The sequence below is a fragment of the Oratosquilla oratoria genome, chromosome 24, assembly GCF_046742065.1.
Source record: "Oratosquilla oratoria isolate Oo_2021 chromosome 24, ASM4674206v1, whole genome shotgun sequence".
Lineage (NCBI taxonomy): Eukaryota > Metazoa > Arthropoda > Malacostraca > Stomatopoda > Squillidae > Oratosquilla > Oratosquilla oratoria.
In genome coordinates, this window is record NC_134800.1 from 31,656,887 (window position 1) to 31,676,722 (window position 19,836).

Here is a 19,836-nt window from a genome sequence, read left to right on the forward strand (position 1 = left end):
GTCCACGAGTCCACGAACTGACGTTGCCACATTTCGATCCTCCCACAGTCGGCAACAACAGTGACGTCTTGAACAACCTACTTTCGTACCTTAACCACTTGAATCCTGATCAAGCTAAGGAAATTTCTGAAATTATTTCTAGTCACAGATCCTTGTTCCGAGATAATCCTGGCCGTTGTAACCTGACGTCCCATGAGATTCAACTGTATCCAGGAACTTCTCCTAGCCGCCAACACCCGTACCGACTGCACCCCCTTCGTTCTCCAGACGGACGCAAGTGATCAAGCTGTCGGAGCTGTTCTACTCCAAGAACATGATGGGATATTGCATCCTGTCGCGTACCACTCGGCTCAACTAGATAAACACCAAAGGCAGTATTCGACCACCGAGAAGGAGCTACTGTCCATCATCTCTGCCCTGCGGAAGTTCGAATGCTACGTAACACCCAGCTCGACCCTTTTACGGATATTCACGGACCACAATCCGTTAATATTCCTTGAACGGAACAAGAACAATAATAGGAGGCTATTACGTTGGTCCTTGTTCCTCCAACAATACCTCCTCGAAATAAAATTTATCAAGGGATCTGAAAACCCCCTTGCTGATGCCCTTAGCCGTCCTGATTAGAACTCCTAACTCGTCTGTTCTCCTGAGTTGATGAGTTCTAGGGGGGGTGTGTGATGGCCCACCATCCTCTACGTATCTAAAATATCTGTAAATTATGTATGTACTGTAAATTACTTGTATACGTTGTGATGACCCACCATCCTCCATGTATCTAAAAATACCTGTATCTGTTGTTCTGTACTTGTTAGGTAATTATGTATGTACGATAAAACTGCTTGTGTATTTTATGGATCTACTCTCTAAAGCTGACGGACGTGAAAACCAGTTCTGTCCGGCTCATCCTTCGCCTTCCTCCCGTCCTCGCCAACTGTATATAATGCATCGGCCGGCTCCAAGCGAAGACTATTTCGCTGGCGAGCGGCGCGTAACTTTATCTCTCCCATATTGCTTTTGCTCTAGTACCGTGGCGTCACCACGTAATCTATATTCTCATGACTTGGTTTTCGGTTGAGGAATTAATTGTCAATTGATTAATTTTGTTGTTGTAAAGTTCTTATATTTGTTTTGTTGCCTTTTTGTTATACATTAAATTAGTTATTTATGTTAACTTCCGTTTGGATTTGCCTTACCCACATCAAGGCCACTAAGTACGAACCCCTCCTAGACATATTTCCTTATATCCTCACGGAAGCCATAACAATATATATATATATTTATATATGTATATATATATATATACATATATATATATGTATATATATATACATATATATATATATATATATATATATATATATATATATATATGAGGTGCTAAGATGGGAGGGAGGGTGGAGGGGTGTGGAGTGTTTTCGGGGATGGAAGGGGTGGGAATGATTTTATGCCTTGTCCTTTTTGGCTACCTCCCTGGTAAGGGGGAAAAAGCCTTGGTATATGGTATGGATGGTATATATATATATATATGTGTATATATATATATATATATATATATCAAACAAAATGCAAGTAACTTTCTGCATACAGGAGGAAATCATGCTTGTTTAGAAAAGTTTTGTACAAACAAAATTAGGATATTTCAAATCAATTATTCATAAATTTCACAATATATATCTGATATCAAAGCTGAGTTATAAGACATACCGAGGCAATAGTTGAAACACTAGCAGAACGAGGAGGATCCTTCCCATGGGTTACTGCACTTACATTTCTTCGTACATCTGCTGCATGATGCCTGCCATAGCAATGAAACAAATTAATTATTGGTATTGTTTTAGTGATGGATGGTGACCTGAATGCAACTTTGCTAGTGTGGTTTTTGCTTTGCTTGAGATTTTTCTATAGGGCTACTGTCTGCATGGGTTTGATGGAGTAGCTAATTTGGTGGTCAGTCTTGAAATAAATTGTGATCTGAATGAGGCTATGTGTTGTGTGGTGGAGGTAGTAGGCTGTTATAAATGTTTGGGAGGTATGCCTTTGGTATAGTATTTTATTTGCATTCAGTTGGCTGTGCTTGTGAGATGTAAATGTGTACCTATCATTTTCATGCTATGCTCTCTGAGAAGTTTGGTTTCTGGATCCACATACTCTATTGGAGTGACTTTTATACATCCTGGAGGAGGAAGAGGATTTTTTTTTTTTTTTTTTGAAAGATCAAAATTTTTATATATTTTTTCTCAATACAATATTACTATAGATAAATAATAAAAGTACTGTTTAATTTCTAATATAATGTATAACACTCACCTTCCTCGTCTCTCTACCATCATTGTTTACATGGATCGCATTGCATGACAATGTGAACAATGGGGACATGTACATTACATGGCCAAAGAAATTTTTTATCACAAAAACCAAATATTTGCAGGAAATCTTTGTGCAAGAAAAACTGGTATTATTGACAATGTGAAATGACTTATTACAGGAAAAAAGGAAAATTAAAAAAAATAAATTAAAAATAATAAATATACAATTAGCCAAGTTACAAGGCATGTGTTTAACTACTCCAAAATAGTATAAAATTTGGAAAATAAAATTGCATAGAACGTAAACAAACTACAAATATCTAAAAACTCATGGCGCCTGACATTCAATCAATCCACTGCCCTAGGGCCAGGCTTCTTGCAGGAGGATCATGGCTCCTAAGTAACTGGCTATGGTCATTGGATGGGCCCATTAGTGACTCAAGGAAGAAATATTGTGGTCAATTTATAGTTTCACCCAACCAACAATTTTGATATATGGCTTATATGTTTCTGGTGAGAAATGTTGTGATATGAACGATGGTGTACATCATTTCCGTCGCAAATGTGTACTTTTCAAGTAATTGATTATTGAAATTATGCACTTATTGTTGTCTTAGAATTATTAGTGTGGGGCACTGTACAATGAAATGCATGCTACTGATACTTAAGGGTCTACAAGGTGGTTGCATCTATGGGCAGTTTGATTCTGAGGACAGGCCTTTTCTTTGCTGATACTGTTTTAATGCTGAAAGGTCACGGTGTTGTGAATACAAGTGAGTTAGCATAGCTCTTCCTTCTTTTGAGAGGCTCTCTAAAGCCACGTCCACACGGTCGAGCACTGCCCGCTGGGCACGAGGGCTTTGCTCGACAACGGGCAATTTCATCGGGCAAACCATCAAACTGTCCGTTCCCGGCACCATTTGCGGGCAGTGGATGGATGGAGGGCTGACATCGCTGCCAAACGTACGAGGTGAGGTGCAAGCAAAGTTAGCAAACCCGCTCAGTACAGACCGCCAATTAATCGCTCGCCCAATCGCCCAATGGCAAAAGCCCTCTTTTATACACTACTATCTTTTTATTTCCTTAAGCCACGTCCACACGGTCGAGCACGAAGGCTTTGCCCTTGTACGAGCAGTTTCAGCGGGCAAACCATCAAACTGTCCGCTCCCGGCGCCAATAGAGGGCAGTGGATGGAGGTCTTCCGTCACTGCCAAACGCACGAGGTAAGGTGTAGGCAGATCCACTGACTACCACGTTATTAGTACACCATGTCCACACCGAGTGCTAGTGCATATTGGTCACGACAAGACACTATAACTTCGATTGATATATATAAATCACATGAATGTCTGTGGAATGTAAGGTGTTTTGATTACAGAAATAGAGACAAACGTGCTGCTGGTGTAATGCTTTGCCTCATATTTGTCTCTTGCCTCTGAATATAGCTCTCCACTTTCGATACAAGAATATAAAAACTGTTTATGTCCATCCGCACGTAATTGCGGAACAAAGTTTCATTTTCCTCATGCAATTCACGTAGGATTGTCACAGAGCTACCCATTCTTTCACGTCTCTGCAACCACTCCCGGCACCAGACACGTCTCTGTGGTCTCTTGTTTTTCTTTTTAATGCAGGCACCAATTATGATAGAATATAGTGCTATCTTCTTTCGAAGTATGGAGCGCACCATGGTGATCTTACCGTAATGAACCACTCGCTCACAACAACTGCTGGCGTCCGACTGCCCTCCAACCACCACAGACAGCTGTGTGGACATCTTACGCGGGCATAGACTGCAGACTTTGCCCTGCCAGGCACAGCTCGACCGTGTGGACGTGGCTTAAGACTACTGAGGTGATAATGGAATATTGAGTTAGGTGGTCTATCTTCGAGAGCTTGTTTAACAAATCTTAACAAAATCTAATGACATGAACTTCTACAACTAGCTCCCAGATGCCAGAACTTGAAACCAGAATTTAGTCCTAAGCAAATGAAACCACAACACCAGAGCAGATAAACTTAGTCTTATATTTTTTTTCAATTTTCATTATTTTGGGGTTAAAACATGCAGAACAATTGCACTAGAAGTATTAGCATGTGCTCAAACATAAATACGATAAGTTTGACACTATAAGTAAGTTAAGAGGAGGCACCTCTTATTATCTCTTGGCTGCTAAAAAGTAAAAGGCAAAAGCCTCTCGATTAGCCCCATCCTTCCCATGTCAACTTCTCAGTCTGTTAAAACTTCTGTAATCAACAGGTAATGAAGCACCAATTTCCCGAATATTCAATATGTTCTCTGACGAAATAGAGGCATGATGATAAAAATATATATATTTGATTATTATGATTTGCATTTATTATGTTATCAATGTTAACTAAAGTCTAAATGGGTGCGGTCATTTGGAGCGTCTATGAACGAAATCATATTTACTAAAATTACATGAAAATTATATCAATGGCTAATAGACCTCCATTAATCAACATATAGCTTCCGGTATTCTACATGAATATTTGCCCATTTACACAACTTATACTTACTTTGACAGCTTTTGGGCGAAAGCCCTTTGGCCTGACGCCATATTTGTTGTTATTGAAATAAACTTCATCAACAAGTTTAATGTAAAAATAGGTATAAATAATATGATTAAATAAAAAGATAAAGACAATTATATATACACTCCTAGATTTATGTGAATTTTGCCAGTGCAATTATGAACGAATATTAGTGATTTAACTAAACCTAAGTCAAAGTCAATATTGAACACCTTGCAAAAATCAACACATGTCATTCACTTTTTTCTTTCTTTCTTTTTTACATTTTCTTTTTTATATATATGTTTCTTTCTTTCCTTTCGAAATAAGATAGTTCCATTTTAAACTACTGTTACAATTGTTATTTAATACCCTAGATTGGTGGAGGTGCGCCAATTGGATACACACTCTTCGCATTTAAATTTTCGCGGGCTTTTGTGTCCATGCTTATGTGGTAATTTTTATTGTTTGAGTTATCAGTACTGATTATATTTTTTCTTTTAATGATGTTTTTACCCCATCTGAATATATAATATAGCCCCGCTAAGAGAGTGTGTATCCAATTGGCACACCTCCACCGTTTACGTTACGACTGTTGACATCGGATGGGGAAATTCACATCATTATATTTCTTCACATGGTATCTTAGAAACAAAAATTGTGTATTGTTTAGGTATAAAAAAAAACACTATAATTGTATACACAACTCTATAATAGAGAAGGAATTGTCATTATGTAGTTTTTTTCAATTTCATTTTAGGTTGTCGTAACTAACAATGAAACGTACACTGAAGATGAGTTAGCACAGCATATAAACTCTCATGAGTTTCAATGTGGTTGTGATAATACGGCGGAGACAATAAATGAAAGTAATCTAACCATCGTGACTGTGAATGAGGGTTCTAGGAGAGAGTACCAAGGTGGCACAGTGCTCGCATCACCACCTATCTATAGTTTTTGCGTCGCCAGAGACATTTATTGAATGCTCAGAAGGTCCTCATGGGGATCCGAGTGCTGTCATTACATCCTGCCTTCCCCTCCCCCTCTCACACTCCACATCCGGTTACCTCCTCTCCCTCAGTGCATAGGCCTACGCACCAATCCCCCCCTCCCCCTCCCCCTCTCACACTCCATTTCCGTCTCTATGTAAGTGCAATTTCATACAAAGAATATATTTTTCACATAGAAACACAATTTCATAAAAGAAAAATAATTACATGCATAATTATTACACATTACACATAAAAATTCATTTCCAAAATCACCCATTTTCATTTAGTCAGGACACAGTTTTTTTTGTACAATTGAGGTTTTAAAGGTTTTGTGAGAGATGAATTGACATATGTAGGTCATTTTCATAATGTTTTTTTTACCAAGTTCCTCTTATATTAGGCTCAGGAACACATAATCTCAACCCTTTGATTTTCTGTCAAAGTTTTTTTCAATTGTTCATAGCTGTCATTTTTTTTTTGGAATTACGTTAATTTTGTATTAGCAGGACTCTACGAACCCTATATTTATATTATAGTACCTTTAAATGGACAAAAACACACGCATATATTTTATTTTAATTTTTTATTCTGTGTATCCATTTGGATACATGCCCACCGGAATCGCCAGCGCGCGCCACCTCCACCAATCTAGGGTAAGAATGGGATTCCAGTCACTATCCTGATCTGCAATCGGCGCTCGTCTGAGGTACTAGATGCATGTTGTTGTGGGGTTAATAGCTTCACAGATGATATTGTCTGTAATAGAAGAAATATTTATTCATAGAGAAATTGTGATAGTTTATTATACTGCAACTGTCCCTCCGTTATGCTGTCCCCTCACTCCTAATACGGTCCTGTACCACTTCTCTGTATATTCATTCCATTTTTTACCGAATTCTGTGGTAGGGGAGAAAGAATACTACCAACTAGTGTTCCAACTTGAGTCGTAAAAGGCGACAAAAACGGGACGAGGATAGGACTAGGCACCCTACTCTCTGTAACCCCAAAGTGGACATTCCTAAAATAAATAAATAGATAAATAAAAAAAAAATAAAAAAAAAATGCATAAGAAGGTCTGGGAGGAGTTTTCCTACCAGAAGTCTAAGGTTTGGGTCTTTTAATGTCCGTGGATGTGATACAGATGAGAGTAAAAGGGAAGAGATAGGCAGTATATTTGTGAGAAAAAAGATGGACGTGTTGGGTTTGAGTGAAACATAGTTGAAAGGGGTGGGCGATTTTGAGTTTGGGAGGGTGTCAAGAATGAAGAGAGGATGAGAGAAAGAAGGAATGGCTATACTAGTAAGTCAAGAGATAGGTAAACGTGTGTTGGAGAGGGAGGAGGTTTCTTCAAGGTTAATGTGGATGAATGTGAAGCTGGGAAAGTGAGATGTGGGTTTTTGTATGTGCATATGGTCCTGGTAGTGAGAAGAGTGTGGAGGAAAAGGAGACTTTTTGGATAGGGTTTAGGGAACATGCCAATGTAATGGTATTGGAAGATCTCAATACTAGGATAGGAGATGAACTGGGAAGTATGGAGCTCCAGGAAAAGTCATAGTGGAGAGATGATGGTGGAGATATGTATAGAAAGAGAGTTGATGATAACAAATACAGTATTTAGGAAGAAAGTTATAAGTACACATGGGAGAGGGTGGTGGATAGAAGGGTGGTAGATAGTGCTTTAATGGATTATATAGTGGTAACCAGGAGAAGAGTAGGAAGTACATATTCATAGGGGAGAGTGGAGGAATATCAGATCATTTTTTGGTGGAAGGTAAGTTGAAAGTAGAGGATAGATAGAGAAAGAGGAAAAGGACAGGAGGTAGGGAGGTGCTTAAAGTAAACTGCTTAAATGAGAAAGAAAAGGAGAAAGGGTACAAGATGCCCAAGACGTGTGGACGTGTGCGGGTGAGGCTCCCGTATATCTAGGGATTTTTCGCGCGGGGGGGGGGGGGAGTGCCAAAGGAGGGGATAGGTTTCTAGTGACTTGTGAATGGTTAATCTAACCATGGCTCTCAATTGCGGTGACTAGCTGAGCCAGTGGCAGCCGCAATTAATAAAACAAATTTGAAATTTGTATGGAGAAAGCGACATGCCAGTGGGCCGAAGCCGAGCGTGCCTGTAAATTGAACAAAGGTGCCAGTGTAGGAGAGGGTCATAAACCATCTACCCACCCCCCCAACCGCACCTCTCAAACCGAGTAAAAGGCTTTGGTCGGAGTGACTGCTCCTCCTCCTCCTCCACCCCTCCGTCTCCCCCCTTCCTCGCATCCACCGCGAGCAATACGGTGTTTATGGAACTCGATCTGTATGCCTCGTCCAAGATAATTCTAGCTTCATGTCGTCAGCTGTATTATAACCTAACGTACGTACTTTATTCGAATATATAACATCATGATGAAGGGTAAAGTTGGCATCATTTTGGCCCTCCAGGTATTAGTGATTTTCATCAACTTTTCGGGTCGGTTGAGAAGTTCAGAGGTTCCAAAATACGACCATAAGGTTAAAGATAGGATTGAGAACTATTTGACTTGTGATGGCTGTTGCAAACACTTTGGATTTGGCCGATGGACTATATACAAACACCTACTATCGCCCTCTTCCATTACCAAGCGCAGCAACAAGGTCAGGGTCGGAACACATTCGTGTATTTCCGAGGCAAGCAACATCAAACCCGGAAGCAACAGTGGTATAATAGCAATATGTTTGCTATTATCTGGCGACATTCATCAATGCCCTGGTCCCGTGAGGGCCGATGAGATGGATGCCAAGCTGTCCTGTTTGTTGGGCAAGGGCCTACAAATTGTTCACTTGAACATTTGCAGCCTGACGACAAAATTGGACGAGGTACGAGAGATTACTCGGAGGACTACCCCTGCAGTTATGCTTCACCGAGACCAAGCTGGACGATACGATAGCGGATCCGGAGGTAGAGATCAACAACTACACCATCGTGAGGAGAGATCGTAACCGGGTTGGAGGCGGCGTGGCTGTCTACATACGCAACGACATCGCGTTTGAGCAACGGACAGACATGAACAGTGAGTTAGAGGCTTTGTGGATAAACATTCTCTTGCCAAAATCTAAGCCTATCCTCGAAGGTGCCTGCTATAGACCGCCCTGGCAACATGACTTCTATAATAAGCTTGAGGTTTTGTGTTCCAATACCACAGACTTTCTGAACAAAGAAGTGATTATAACTGGCGACTTGAATACTCATGTAGAATCAACCTCGAATACTCTGCATAATGCGCTAAAGTCATTCTGTTCAATGAATGATCTGAAACAAATTATCACAGAACCCACCAGAGTATGTGCCACTGCTATCAGCATAAAACCATAAAAGTTCGTTCTCTTAAGCATTACAGCAAGGAATTGTTCTGCGAAAGGTTGTCCGCGGTTAACTGGTTTTCAGTCGTCAATTGTCCAGATGTTGATCAAGCTTGGAATAATTTTAAAGCACTGCTCTTGGGGGTATTAGACAATTTAGCTCCAGTAAAATCAATCAGAATAAAACAACGTTCCGAGCCGTGGTTTTCTGGTGACATTTTGAAAATGATCAACAGGAGAGATAAGGCTTTAAAAGAGTATAAGAAAACAAAAGATCAATCTGTTTTCGCTATGTATAAGAAGTTACGGAACGAGGTTCAGGTTATGGTAGACAGAGCTAAGGTAGGATATTACAAAGATTCTCTCCAAACCAACAAAAACAATCCCAAAAAACTATGGCAAACAATCAAACAGTTAGGTTCTTCCAAAAATATAAAATCCAAAAATAGTAACATTGGTCTTAATGTTAATGGGATCGTTACTTTCGACAAAGTAGCGGTGGCTCAAAAATTTAACTCCTTTTTCACCACCATTGCTACCACCCTCGTAAATAATTTACCAGTACCTTCAGGTCATTTTGGCCAAGAACACATTAATAATTATTATTGGAATCAGGGTGTATCCTATGACACCTTTGCTCTGTCTACGGTTGCTAATGTAGATGTGTATAAAATGTTGAAGACTGTTAACAGGTCTAAGGCTACCGGACTAGATAATATTCCAGCCAGATTTGTGAATGACTCAGCTGAGCAGATTACTCCCTGTATCACTCACATAATCAATACTTCGATTCAACAGGGCAAAGTTCCCAAAGATTTTAAATTAGCAAAAGTTACTCCTTTGTACAAGAAGGGTAGCAAAACAGATTCCGGTAACTATAGGCCAGTCTCAGTGCTCGGTATTATATCGAAGGTCTTGGAAAGAGTTGTTTATAACCAGGTTTATGAATACATTCAAAGCAATAACTTGTTCTATGATTTACAGTCAGGCTTTCGAAAATCATATTCTACTGATGCATGTTTGATCAATTTGACTGATTACATCAAAGGTGAAATTGACAGAGGTAATTACTGTGGAATGGTTATGCTAGATCTCCAGAAAGCCTTTGATACTGTAAATCATGATATTCTATTATTCAAACTACAAGCGTTAGGCTTCAAATCAGATGTTGTTAATTTGATGAGGTCTTATCTAACAGGTCGACAACAGATTGTGAATGTAAATGGTTCAACATCAAAAGCAGCAAAAATAACATGTGGTGTCCCATAGGGTAGCATTTTAGGTCCGCTGTTGTTTCTTTTGTATGTGAATGACATGAAAGCTGCTGTGAACTGTAAACTGCTGTTGTATGCCGATGATTCAGCCTTACTAATTTCTGGCAAAGATGTAAATAGGATTGAGACGTTACTCAGTGAAGAGTTATTGAATGTCAGCAACTGGTTGTTGGATAACAAATTGTCTCTACATCTAGGTAAAACAGAATCCATTCTCTTTGGCTCCAATCAAAAACTCAAAAATGCTCCCAACTTCAATATCCAATGTAATGATACTAGTATTCAACCTAGGTCTGTTGTCAAATATCTTGGAACAGAAATTGATCAAAATGTGTCGGGAGAAGTTATGGCACAAAAAATAATTAAAAGGGTCAGCTCCAGAACAAATTTTTTGGCAAGAATACAAAAATACCTAGATGTAGAGACAATGAAGTTACTAGCCTCGGCCCTGGTTCAGTGTCATATTGACTATGCTTGTTCTTCCTGGTATAGCAACCTATCTAAAAAATCTAAGAGTAATCTGTCACAATTTTTTAAATTGTGACACCCAGCTCGTTGTCTCCCTTCCCATTTTCTCGTCTGTTTTCTCTCCGTAACAGCCCTTTATTCCCTATACTCGGGGGAATTTCCAGTCCTTAAGACTTCTAGTAGCAACATCCTGTCTTTTCTCCTCCTCGTTATCCTCTTTATTTGTCATGTCATTTTTGACAACCAATTCAATGCCTTAACGAAGGGAGAGACTTCTAATATCTAGAAACACACACCCCCCCCTTTTGATTTGTGTTCTCGGAGCCATGCTCAACGGTTTTCGCACTCACACAAAGCACTCAAACACACCCCCTCCCCGCCCCTGCGCGCTGCCACATATTTGATTAAGCTAGGCAATTAGAATTATTAGGACTGTGTTTAACCCGCTCGTGAACAGTGTCTACCTCAAAGAACACTTGGAACTGTGTCACCCTCCCGCATGAACATTATTCGTAGTACCCTTCGCAACTAGGGACGGAGACATAGTACTATTGGCAACGTCGGAAGCCGGCTAGCGGACATCGTGACCTGACCTGTCGCAGGACACAGGCAGTCTAAGCATCGAGTTCGAAAAAGGAGGTCAGACCGCTCGATCTCGGAAGAATAAGCGCGTCCTTTCCTCCCTCAAGTGACTGTTGGGGATTTATATCCTCTTGAATAAATCGAGTGTCGATTATTTGGGTATAAACCCCTCAAGCAAAAACTGAGTGTAGTGCGATTGACCGGGAAAAGTACGCCGACGAAGTGACTTACAACCCCCATCACAGCGCGCCCAGGCCGTCCACCCCCCGCCCCCACCAAACGAAGTGGCGCCGATCGAAGCTCAGCAGGAGATCAGGCTAATTGAAGACGTCTCCACAAGCAAGACAATTATAAGTACTCATTCAACAACAATTTCTTAAGCTAGGAACGCGCGCAGGGGATAGATAGGATGTATGTATGTATGTGAACACAACTGTTAAAACCCTTATTTAATGTCAAGTAGCTTAATTTTAGTGTTTAATTATTCAATTCATTAAAACTCACAATAGGAGTTCTGGGTTTCATTAGCCTAGGACGGTTCACTTAATGAGTTGTCCCATCATACCCCTCTTTGATTTACTCACGCTTGCCTTGGAGGGAAGGCGAGTGGTCCCGAGATGTGATAAAAATCACCTGGACTTCGGTTCCCCAACTGCAGCTATCTTCCCCCTCCCTTCATCAATCACTTAAGGTACGTGTTACCCACACCACCTCATCTACCACCTTCTTCCACTGTCCAGGAATTTGCGTCATAATCTTCAAATATGTCAAAACAAACTAATCAGGACCGTTTTAAAAATTCATCCACGTACTCATCTAGATTATACGCATTTTAAACTGTTAAATTGGTTACCTGTTGAGAAACGTGTTGCTCAGTTAAAGCTTAATCATGTTCACCAAATTGTGAACGACTCTTGTCCCAGTTATTTGTCAGATACGTTTACACTTGTCAGAAATGCTCGTTCCCTGAGAACTCGTTCTAGTAAGTCATCTGTTATTGTACCTAGGTTTAATAGTTCGTTAGGGAAAAGTACTTTCAAATACACTGGTGCTATTGCTTGGAACTCTTTACCGACCAACATTCAATCAATTGTATCTAAAAGTAGTTTTAAAAAATCAGTTAAATGTTATCTTTTAGACACTGTTCTCTCTGAAGAAAATAGTTTATATGTTTAATTTACACTTCTTATAATCCTAATTTACACTTCGTATAACCTAGCTTTTCTATGATAATCCTTTCCTAATTGTAATATGAGGACCACAGTGGAAATAAGTCTTTTGACTTTCTGTGCCATCCTCGGATGTACAATTATATATACTGTGTATAATAATGAGTCTTGTATGTATTGTACTTATTGTATGTATGATTGTATCCGAATAAAATTCAATTCAATTCAATTCAAAGAAGATGAGAGACGAGTGGGAGGGAGTGAAGGATAGAGTAGAACTAGGAGTGGGGGAGGAATGGGGATGGTTCAAGGAGGGAGTCACAAGGTGTACAAAGATGGTGTGTGGAACAAGAATGACAGGAGGAAATAAAAGGAAGGGTAGTGAGTGGTGAGATGAGAAAGCAAAGAAGGTTGTAGAAGAGAAGAAGTGAGCTTTCACATATTGGTTACAAAATAGGGTGAGAAAATCATATGAGAGATACAGAGAAAAGAGAAGAGAAGTAAAGCACAATATAAAGGAGGCAAAGAGGAGATCAAATGTGAAATGGGGGAGGCGTACAATAATTTTTTGAAAGTAATGAAACGATTTTTTGGAAAGAAATTAAGAGAGGATGAGAAGACGAATCAAGTACAGAAAAATGTAAAAGGTGCAGATGGAGAGATAATAATGGAAGAGAAGGTAGTAAGAGGAAGATGGGCAGAGTATTTTAGGGAATTGATAACTGTGAAGGATAGAGAAGGAAAAGTAGTTGCAGTAGGAAGCGCTAAGAAAATGAAAGTGATGAATGCGGAAACTGGAGGAGAAATAAGGAAAGATGAGGTGAAAGTTGTTATCAAAATTATGAGATGTCATGCGGAGTGTCTAAAAAAGTGAGGCACAGTTATTGTGGACTGGCTGGTGAGGTTGTTTAATATCTGTCTAAAAGAGGGTAAATTACCAGAGGCCTGGAAGAGTGCCTGTATAGTTCCACTTTACAAGGGAAAAGGGGACAAGTGTGAGTGTGATAGTTTCAGAGGGCCCAGTCTGTTGAGTGCAGTTGGGAAGACTTACGGAAGGGTTTTGATTGAGAGGATTAGGAGAGGAAGAGAACGAATAATTGGTGAGGAACAGTGTGGGTTTGGGACAGGTAGGGGTTGTGTGGATCAGATTTTTGTGGTAAGACAGATATGTGAGAAAGCTTTAGGAAAAGGTAAGGATGTATTTTGGGCCTTTATGGATTTGGAAAAGGCTTATGGCAAGGTAGACAGGAAGGCACTGTGGGAGGTATTGCAGATATATGGGATAGGAGGAAAACTGTTAAGAGCAGTCAAGAGTTTTTACGAGAGTAGTAGAGCTTGTGTTAGAATCAGAAATGGAGAGAGTGAGTGGTTTGGGGTAAAGGTAGGACTTAGCCAGGGATGTGTTATGTCGCCTTGGCTGTTCAATTGTACATTGATGGGGTGGTGCGAGAAGTAAATGCAAGGGTAATAGGTCGGGGATTGGAGATGGTTAAAGGAAGTGGGAGATAAGCCATTTGTTGTTTGCTGACGACACTGCGCTTGTAACAGGATCAAAGGAGGGATTGAGGAACTTCGTGACAGAGTTTGGGAAGGTGTGCGAAAGAAGGAAGTTGAAGATAAATGAGGGTAAAAGGTGATAAGATGTACGAGGGGAGAAAAGGGCAGCAAATTGGAAGCGGGTATTAAGGGGGGGAGAGACTGGAGGAAATGGATAGCTTTAGATACTTGGATGTGATTGTGGCGGGAAAGAGAAGAGTGGAGGTGGAGGTAGATGCTAAGAGGAGATTTTATGAAGGAGTCATTGTGCTGACAGCACTGTATGGGGCAGAAAGTTGGAACATAAGAGAGGAGGAGTTTGAATGTGTTTGAGATGAGGTGCCTGAGAGGTATGATAGGGGTTACTAGGCTTGATAGAGTGAGAAATGAGGAGGTGATGAGGAGAGCAGGGGTGAAAAGGGAGTTGGAAGATAGGGTTGATGAAAGAGTATTGGAATGGTTTGGACATACTAGAAAGAATGAATGAAGAAAGATTAGTAAAAGAGGTTTGGAAGACAGAGGCAGAAAGAGTGAACATGAAAGGGTGACCAAGGATGAGATGGATGGATGGGGGTAAAAAGGGTATTGGGAAAGATGGGAATGTTTGTTGAGGAAGGAAGGAAGAAGACAGATGATAGAGGTTAGTGGAGAATGGATGTGTATAGATGATGCTGTGATGCATGGAAGAGTGTGAGGGGATGGAGTGTAAGGGAATATGTGTGAATTATATTTTCGACGCAGCCCGAAGGCATTTCTCCCCATTTTCTCTTTTTCTGCATGAAGGGACGGAGAGGGGGGTGGAGGTGTCGCCGATTTAATGAAGCGGCTTTGTTGTGGATGTGTTGTGTCTTGTTACATTGTCTCTGACCCAAGGCAGTGGGCGAGATGCGAGGATGACCAGTCATCCAGGAAGAGCGAAGAATAGGGGGAGGGAGGGGTGGTGAATGGGAGTGGAGTATGTGGGGATGAAGTGGGTGGGAGTGGATTTGTGCCTTTGATTTTGGCTACCTCCCTTGTAAGGGGGAAAATGCCGTGGTATATGTATATATGCAATAGGCGCATTATTCGCTAGTACCAGTGCCACACTTACCTTTAAAAATTATTATTTGTTTTCCCGGAAGTCTATCTGTCTAGCTATTTACCAAAGGATTCTCCCCCATTATAAGAGTTAGCCAACTAAAGCATGTACCCACCCCACTCTCATTTGTAACTCACATGTTTCCGTTTTATTTTAGCCCTTCGTGGATGAAGATTCATCCCTGTGTCCCGCCCATTGCTCGGGTGTGGAACAATGCAGAAAGGCATGTAATGCCGGGATTCAGGATTCTATTAATTGTATGTGTATGTTACAGGTTTGGGAGCAAGTCGGGAGTCAGGGTGATCGTAAATCTAGTTCGACGTGGGCCGTGTATCGTACCACCCCTATGTGGCCTCTCCCAATCTGCGTACGTGCAGTTTCCCATGGGCGGAACCACCTTTCCTACCCCTACCGCACTCTCCAGGTTTTAGCGGGAAATGGTAGCGTGCCCCAAGCTGTGGGTAGCTAGTCTGGGTCCGTGGGGACGGGATTAGGGATTTGTTTACTGACAAAAAAATCCGTATTTTTAGTGGGTAACAGAAAAAAATTGGGTAGTCCCATAACGCGGGAAATGTGAATGGTTGGGAACACCCGAAGTAACTCGATTGCAATGGCTGATAACCAGAGATGGGCGCGCGAACCTTTTTTTGGGTTCCGAATCCGAACCCGAATCTTCGCCGGTTTTGGGTTCCGAACCTCCGAATAGCGAACCCGATTTTCAAAATTTCGGTGCGAACATTTATTCCGAACATTTGTCCGCGAACCTCCGAATCTTTAAAAAATAGCAAAGCGAACCTTAATTCCGATACCTTCCGAACATTTCCAAACCTAAATTTTACTCATTCCTAATTTCCGAATCTAAAATTAAAGCTTTCCGATTAAAAAAAAAGTGTTTTTAAGATATCTACATTATTTATTAAACAAATTATTACTAGAAAAACAAATTATTAATACAAGACAGTAAAAAGAAAAACAAAAGTTCACAAAACAAAACAGTAAAAACATTTAAAACAAAAATTCACAACACTTCAGTCTTCACTCTTCACAGATTCACTCTAACTTGTCGGCCCTCTCTCTCTCCCTCTTAACCAACTTCAAGTTTCCCTTCATGAAGGTCAGGTTCTCAAAGTTCAGATTGGTCAGAGAGGCTCGCTTTGGCCTCAAAATGTCCGAGCCGAAGCTGAAGAGTCGTTCAGCTGAGGCAGACGAGGGCAGGGGAGTGTTATACTTGATGAAACAGTTCACCCAGTGCTGCCTGTGCTCCTTGAGGAAGTTTGCCGGGGAGATCTTCATAATGCTTGTGCCGAGAATGGCGCCCCAAGTGTCTACTTCCTTGCCGACCTCCTCCTCCAGGTTGGCCACCACCACAGGCTCCTCCTCGTCCTCAAGAAGGAAGGCAAACTCGTCGTGCTCGCTGGTGTGGCTGGCCACAGACTGTGCCCTGGAGGTGGGCTGGCTGGAGGCGGAGGCCACATCCCCCCTCCTTGGACCTGATTTGGGCCACAAGGTCCGACACCATCTTGTCCCTCACCAGGTTGTACAAGTCAGGATTTGTCCTGCATATGTACTTGACCAACTTTAGACGGAACCTGGGGTGGAAGGCAGTCGCAAGGAGCTTCTCCTGGTCCTGAAACATGTGTTGAAACCTGAAAAGATTAAGATATGAGTTAATTTAATTATTGATTAATGATTATTATTTTTTTTCATTTCAATTACTATAAAATATCATATTATTTTATCATTTATATAATTATATTATATTATTATTATTATATTATATGAAAATATTAAAAATATCTACCTTTCAGTGAAGCCCTTTTTGTCTCTGCCATGGTGCTCCTGTGTCCCCAGGAGGTAGGTGACAAGGGGCTTGGCATGCTTGATGCTGTTGTCGTCCCTAAGCAGGTTCAAGTCCCTCTGGAGCACCATCAAGTTGGGAAGGAAGTTCCCCATGTAGGCATGCTGGTCTGACTGCATTTTGTCCAAAGCATTTGCAACTGGGGCCATAACTTTGACGTACTCGGCGATGACCTCGTTGTCCTCGTCAACAAAGGCGGGGATCGGGCTGGGGCGCATGCTGGTACAGAGATCATTGATCTTTTTACGGGTGTCCAGGTCCTGTAGCAGGCCAGAAAGCATCTTATAGCTGTCATAGCTGGAGTTCCACCTTGTCGCGCCAGGGACTTTAAGTTTTTTGCCGATAGCATCCTTTATTTCGTTGGCTGCGACAGTTCGGCGGCCCTGGGCATTCCACAAAGACTGTGCCTTGGCAGCCGACCTTCTGAAGATATTCCTGCCACCATGGTTCCATTGTGGGACCTGAAAAAAGAATATTTATTATTTTATATTTTATTACAATTCACAAATTAAAAAATAATAAATAATAATTTACATCTTTTTAGTTTTTACCAAAAGAACAATAAATTATTTAATATTTGTAAATTATTAATTTATTAAATAGAAAATAAAATAAAATGATCATACTCACTTTGGAAACATCCTCAGACGCCAGGAGGTTCAGAGTGTGTGCACCACACCTCTGGTGTTTAGGCAGGCTAACCTCGGCTTCGTCAGCCTGGTCCAGGGCCTCCTCCATAGATATGACCTGGGGCTCGTCAGCCAGCTCTTCGTCAGGCTTGTCCTCGCCAGGTTGTATGACGACGTCCTCTTGTGCAAAGTTGACAAATGCACTTACATAGTTTGTGCCATTGTCTGTGGTCGTGCAGAGAATCTTGCTGCTGATGCTGAAGTCCTCATGCAGCTTGCTCAAGGACCTCGCCAAGTACTCGGCTGTCTGGTTCTCCTTCACCTCCTTCATGCCCAAGACTGCAGTCGTCTTCTCCAGGGTGGCCTTGTCCAACCACGAGACTGTGGAGCATATGAAGGCCCGGTTGTGGCTCGACCAGCTGTCGGCAGTGGTGGCCAGGTAGCCCTGCTTGGACATGATCTGGGTGAGCTCATTTTTGGCCCTGGCGCTCATATGCTTGATGTCGTCGCCAAGGTTTTTCCTGGACGGCAGCTTGAACTGAGGGTTCAGGTAGTTGAGGAAGGCCCTGAGTGCCTCTGACTCTGTTGTTATGGTGGGCAGCATGTCGCGGATAATCCACTGAAACATAAAAAAGATGTGTATTTGAAGTTAAATTTTTGTTATAAATTATTTTTATTTATTAAAGTTAATTAATTTATTAAATTATTTTCATACTAAAACAGTAGAACTTTTAAAAGTAAAACTTACCTCATAAAACAGGTCAAGGGCCTTCTGCTGGTCAAACCTCTCAGCCATAGCCTCCTCAATACAGCCCTGCCTGAGGCTTTTGGCATCCCGACCACCACCAGAAGCAGAGCGGCCACGTTTGCTGCTGCCATCTAAGGCTGCTTTTAAGGCAGGACTATCTAAAGGGTGCTTGGTGGCATAATGCTTCTTTAAGTTGCTGTTGGTGTCATTTTGAAGCTTCAGCCTCGCAGTGCAATTTTTCTTGGCGCAGAGGGCAAACCCGGCGTCCCTGCCGACACCACACTTGAAGAAGGGCTTGAGAATGTCCCAGTCTCTGTAGAGGTCCCTTTCCCTCCTGGAACCGTGACCTCCCTCGGCTTGCTCGGCCTCGGTGTCGGCAATGTCCATGTCCTCGGCTCGACTTGTGCCAAGCATCAGCTCCGGACTCGAAAACTCTGGCAGTTGGATAACGCTGGCGTCAGATTCACTCTCAGCGAGGCCGCTTGGGTTCGTGGACCTTGGTGTGTCAGACTGAGCACTTGGGTTTCTCGACCTCGGTGTGGATGTCACGTACTTATCCATTGTCAGCGGTGAGTGTGATGTGAGTAGAGTAGTCTAGCCTCCTTGGGTGTCCTCTCCAGAGTGTTGTCAGTGCAACGGTTGAAGAATGTCTGACTATTGTAGCACTGTTTAACTAAATCGTAATTTACGGGACGCAGTGACAAGAAAGTCTGCAGACTGTGCAGATTTGTAAACACTAAACAAGCGCTCTGATTGGCTGCTGCAGTCACCGGCGCATGCGCGGTGGCTGCCCGTCACTAACAAGCGTTCTGATTGGCTGGCAGCCAGCTGCGGTCACAACATGACGAGTCTGTGTGGTACAGATAAAGCAACGAGTTAAACACCACGAGTATATTTCCAAGTTCAAAGAAGGGCAGTCCAGGCAGTACTACTAGTCTTTGTTTCGCATTACTACACACAGTCACACAGGCTTGCATATCGAGCACATTTCGAGCAGTGGTCATTTGAGACACACACACACACACTGACACGCCCATACTGAAATAGAAGTAGAGAGAAGCGATAAAGTAAAACACAATGCTAATGGTCAAAGGCGTCTCTAGTTGTTACAGAAACATAGGCGTCACCACATCTGTATGCCGCGGAAAAGTTGAAAAACAATGTTTGGTCGTCTTCGTTTTTTCGAATTTTTCCCGGGATACGGAGGTTCGGATTCGCGAAAAAAGACGTTCCGAACCCGGAAGTCCGAATCTTTTTTGACGTCGGTCCGAATCCGAACCTCCGAACCCAAATCCGGTATTTTGCCGGTCCGAACAAATCCGCGGATAAAGG

General features: G+C 41.7%; 2 protein-coding genes across 11 annotated transcripts in view; both read right to left on the reverse strand.

Moving 5' to 3' along the window:
- The window catches only part of Zir (dedicator of cytokinesis), a 661,124-nt gene extending 656,185 nt beyond the window's left edge, over positions 1–4,939 (reverse strand). For all 10 annotated transcript variants that reach the window (XR_012967574.1, XR_012967573.1, XR_012967577.1 and 7 more), the window contains exons 1-2: positions 4,851–4,939; positions 1,708–1,798 (exon numbers count right to left, since the gene is read on the reverse strand). Coding sequence is in view for 2 of the 10 variants with exons in the window: in XM_076207846.1 (XP_076063961.1) it covers positions 1,708–1,798; positions 4,851–4,918 (159 nt within the window). In the remaining 8 variants the exon portion in view is untranslated. The remainder of the gene's footprint in view (positions 1–1,707; positions 1,799–4,850) is intronic.
- An 11,714-nt stretch (positions 4,940–16,653) lies between these two features.
- Positions 16,654–19,836, reverse strand: LOC143038310 (uncharacterized). The gene is made up of 4 exons (XM_076207331.1): positions 18,505–19,836; positions 17,758–18,375; positions 17,071–17,588; positions 16,654–16,915 (listed from the first exon to the last, which is right to left on the reverse strand). Exons 1-4 carry the CDS (start codon positions 19,063–19,065, stop codon positions 16,654–16,656), a joined length of 1,959 nt encoding a protein of 652 aa, XP_076063446.1. The 5' UTR covers positions 19,066–19,836.

Bases quoted from the DNA above. Each gene is read 5' to 3' on its own strand.
- LOC143038310 (XM_076207331.1), bottom strand. From the start codon at position 19,065: ATGGATAAGTACGTGACATCCACACCGAGGTCGAGAAACCCAAGTGCT. The intron at 17,589-17,757 runs GTGAGTATGATC...TTCTTTTTTCAG, and splicing joins CGTCTGAGGATGTTTCCAAA to GTCCCACAATGGAACCATGG. The intron at 16,916-17,070 runs GTAGATATTTTT...TAATCTTTTCAG, and splicing joins AAAAAGGGCTTCACTGAAAG to GTTTCAACACATGTTTCAGG.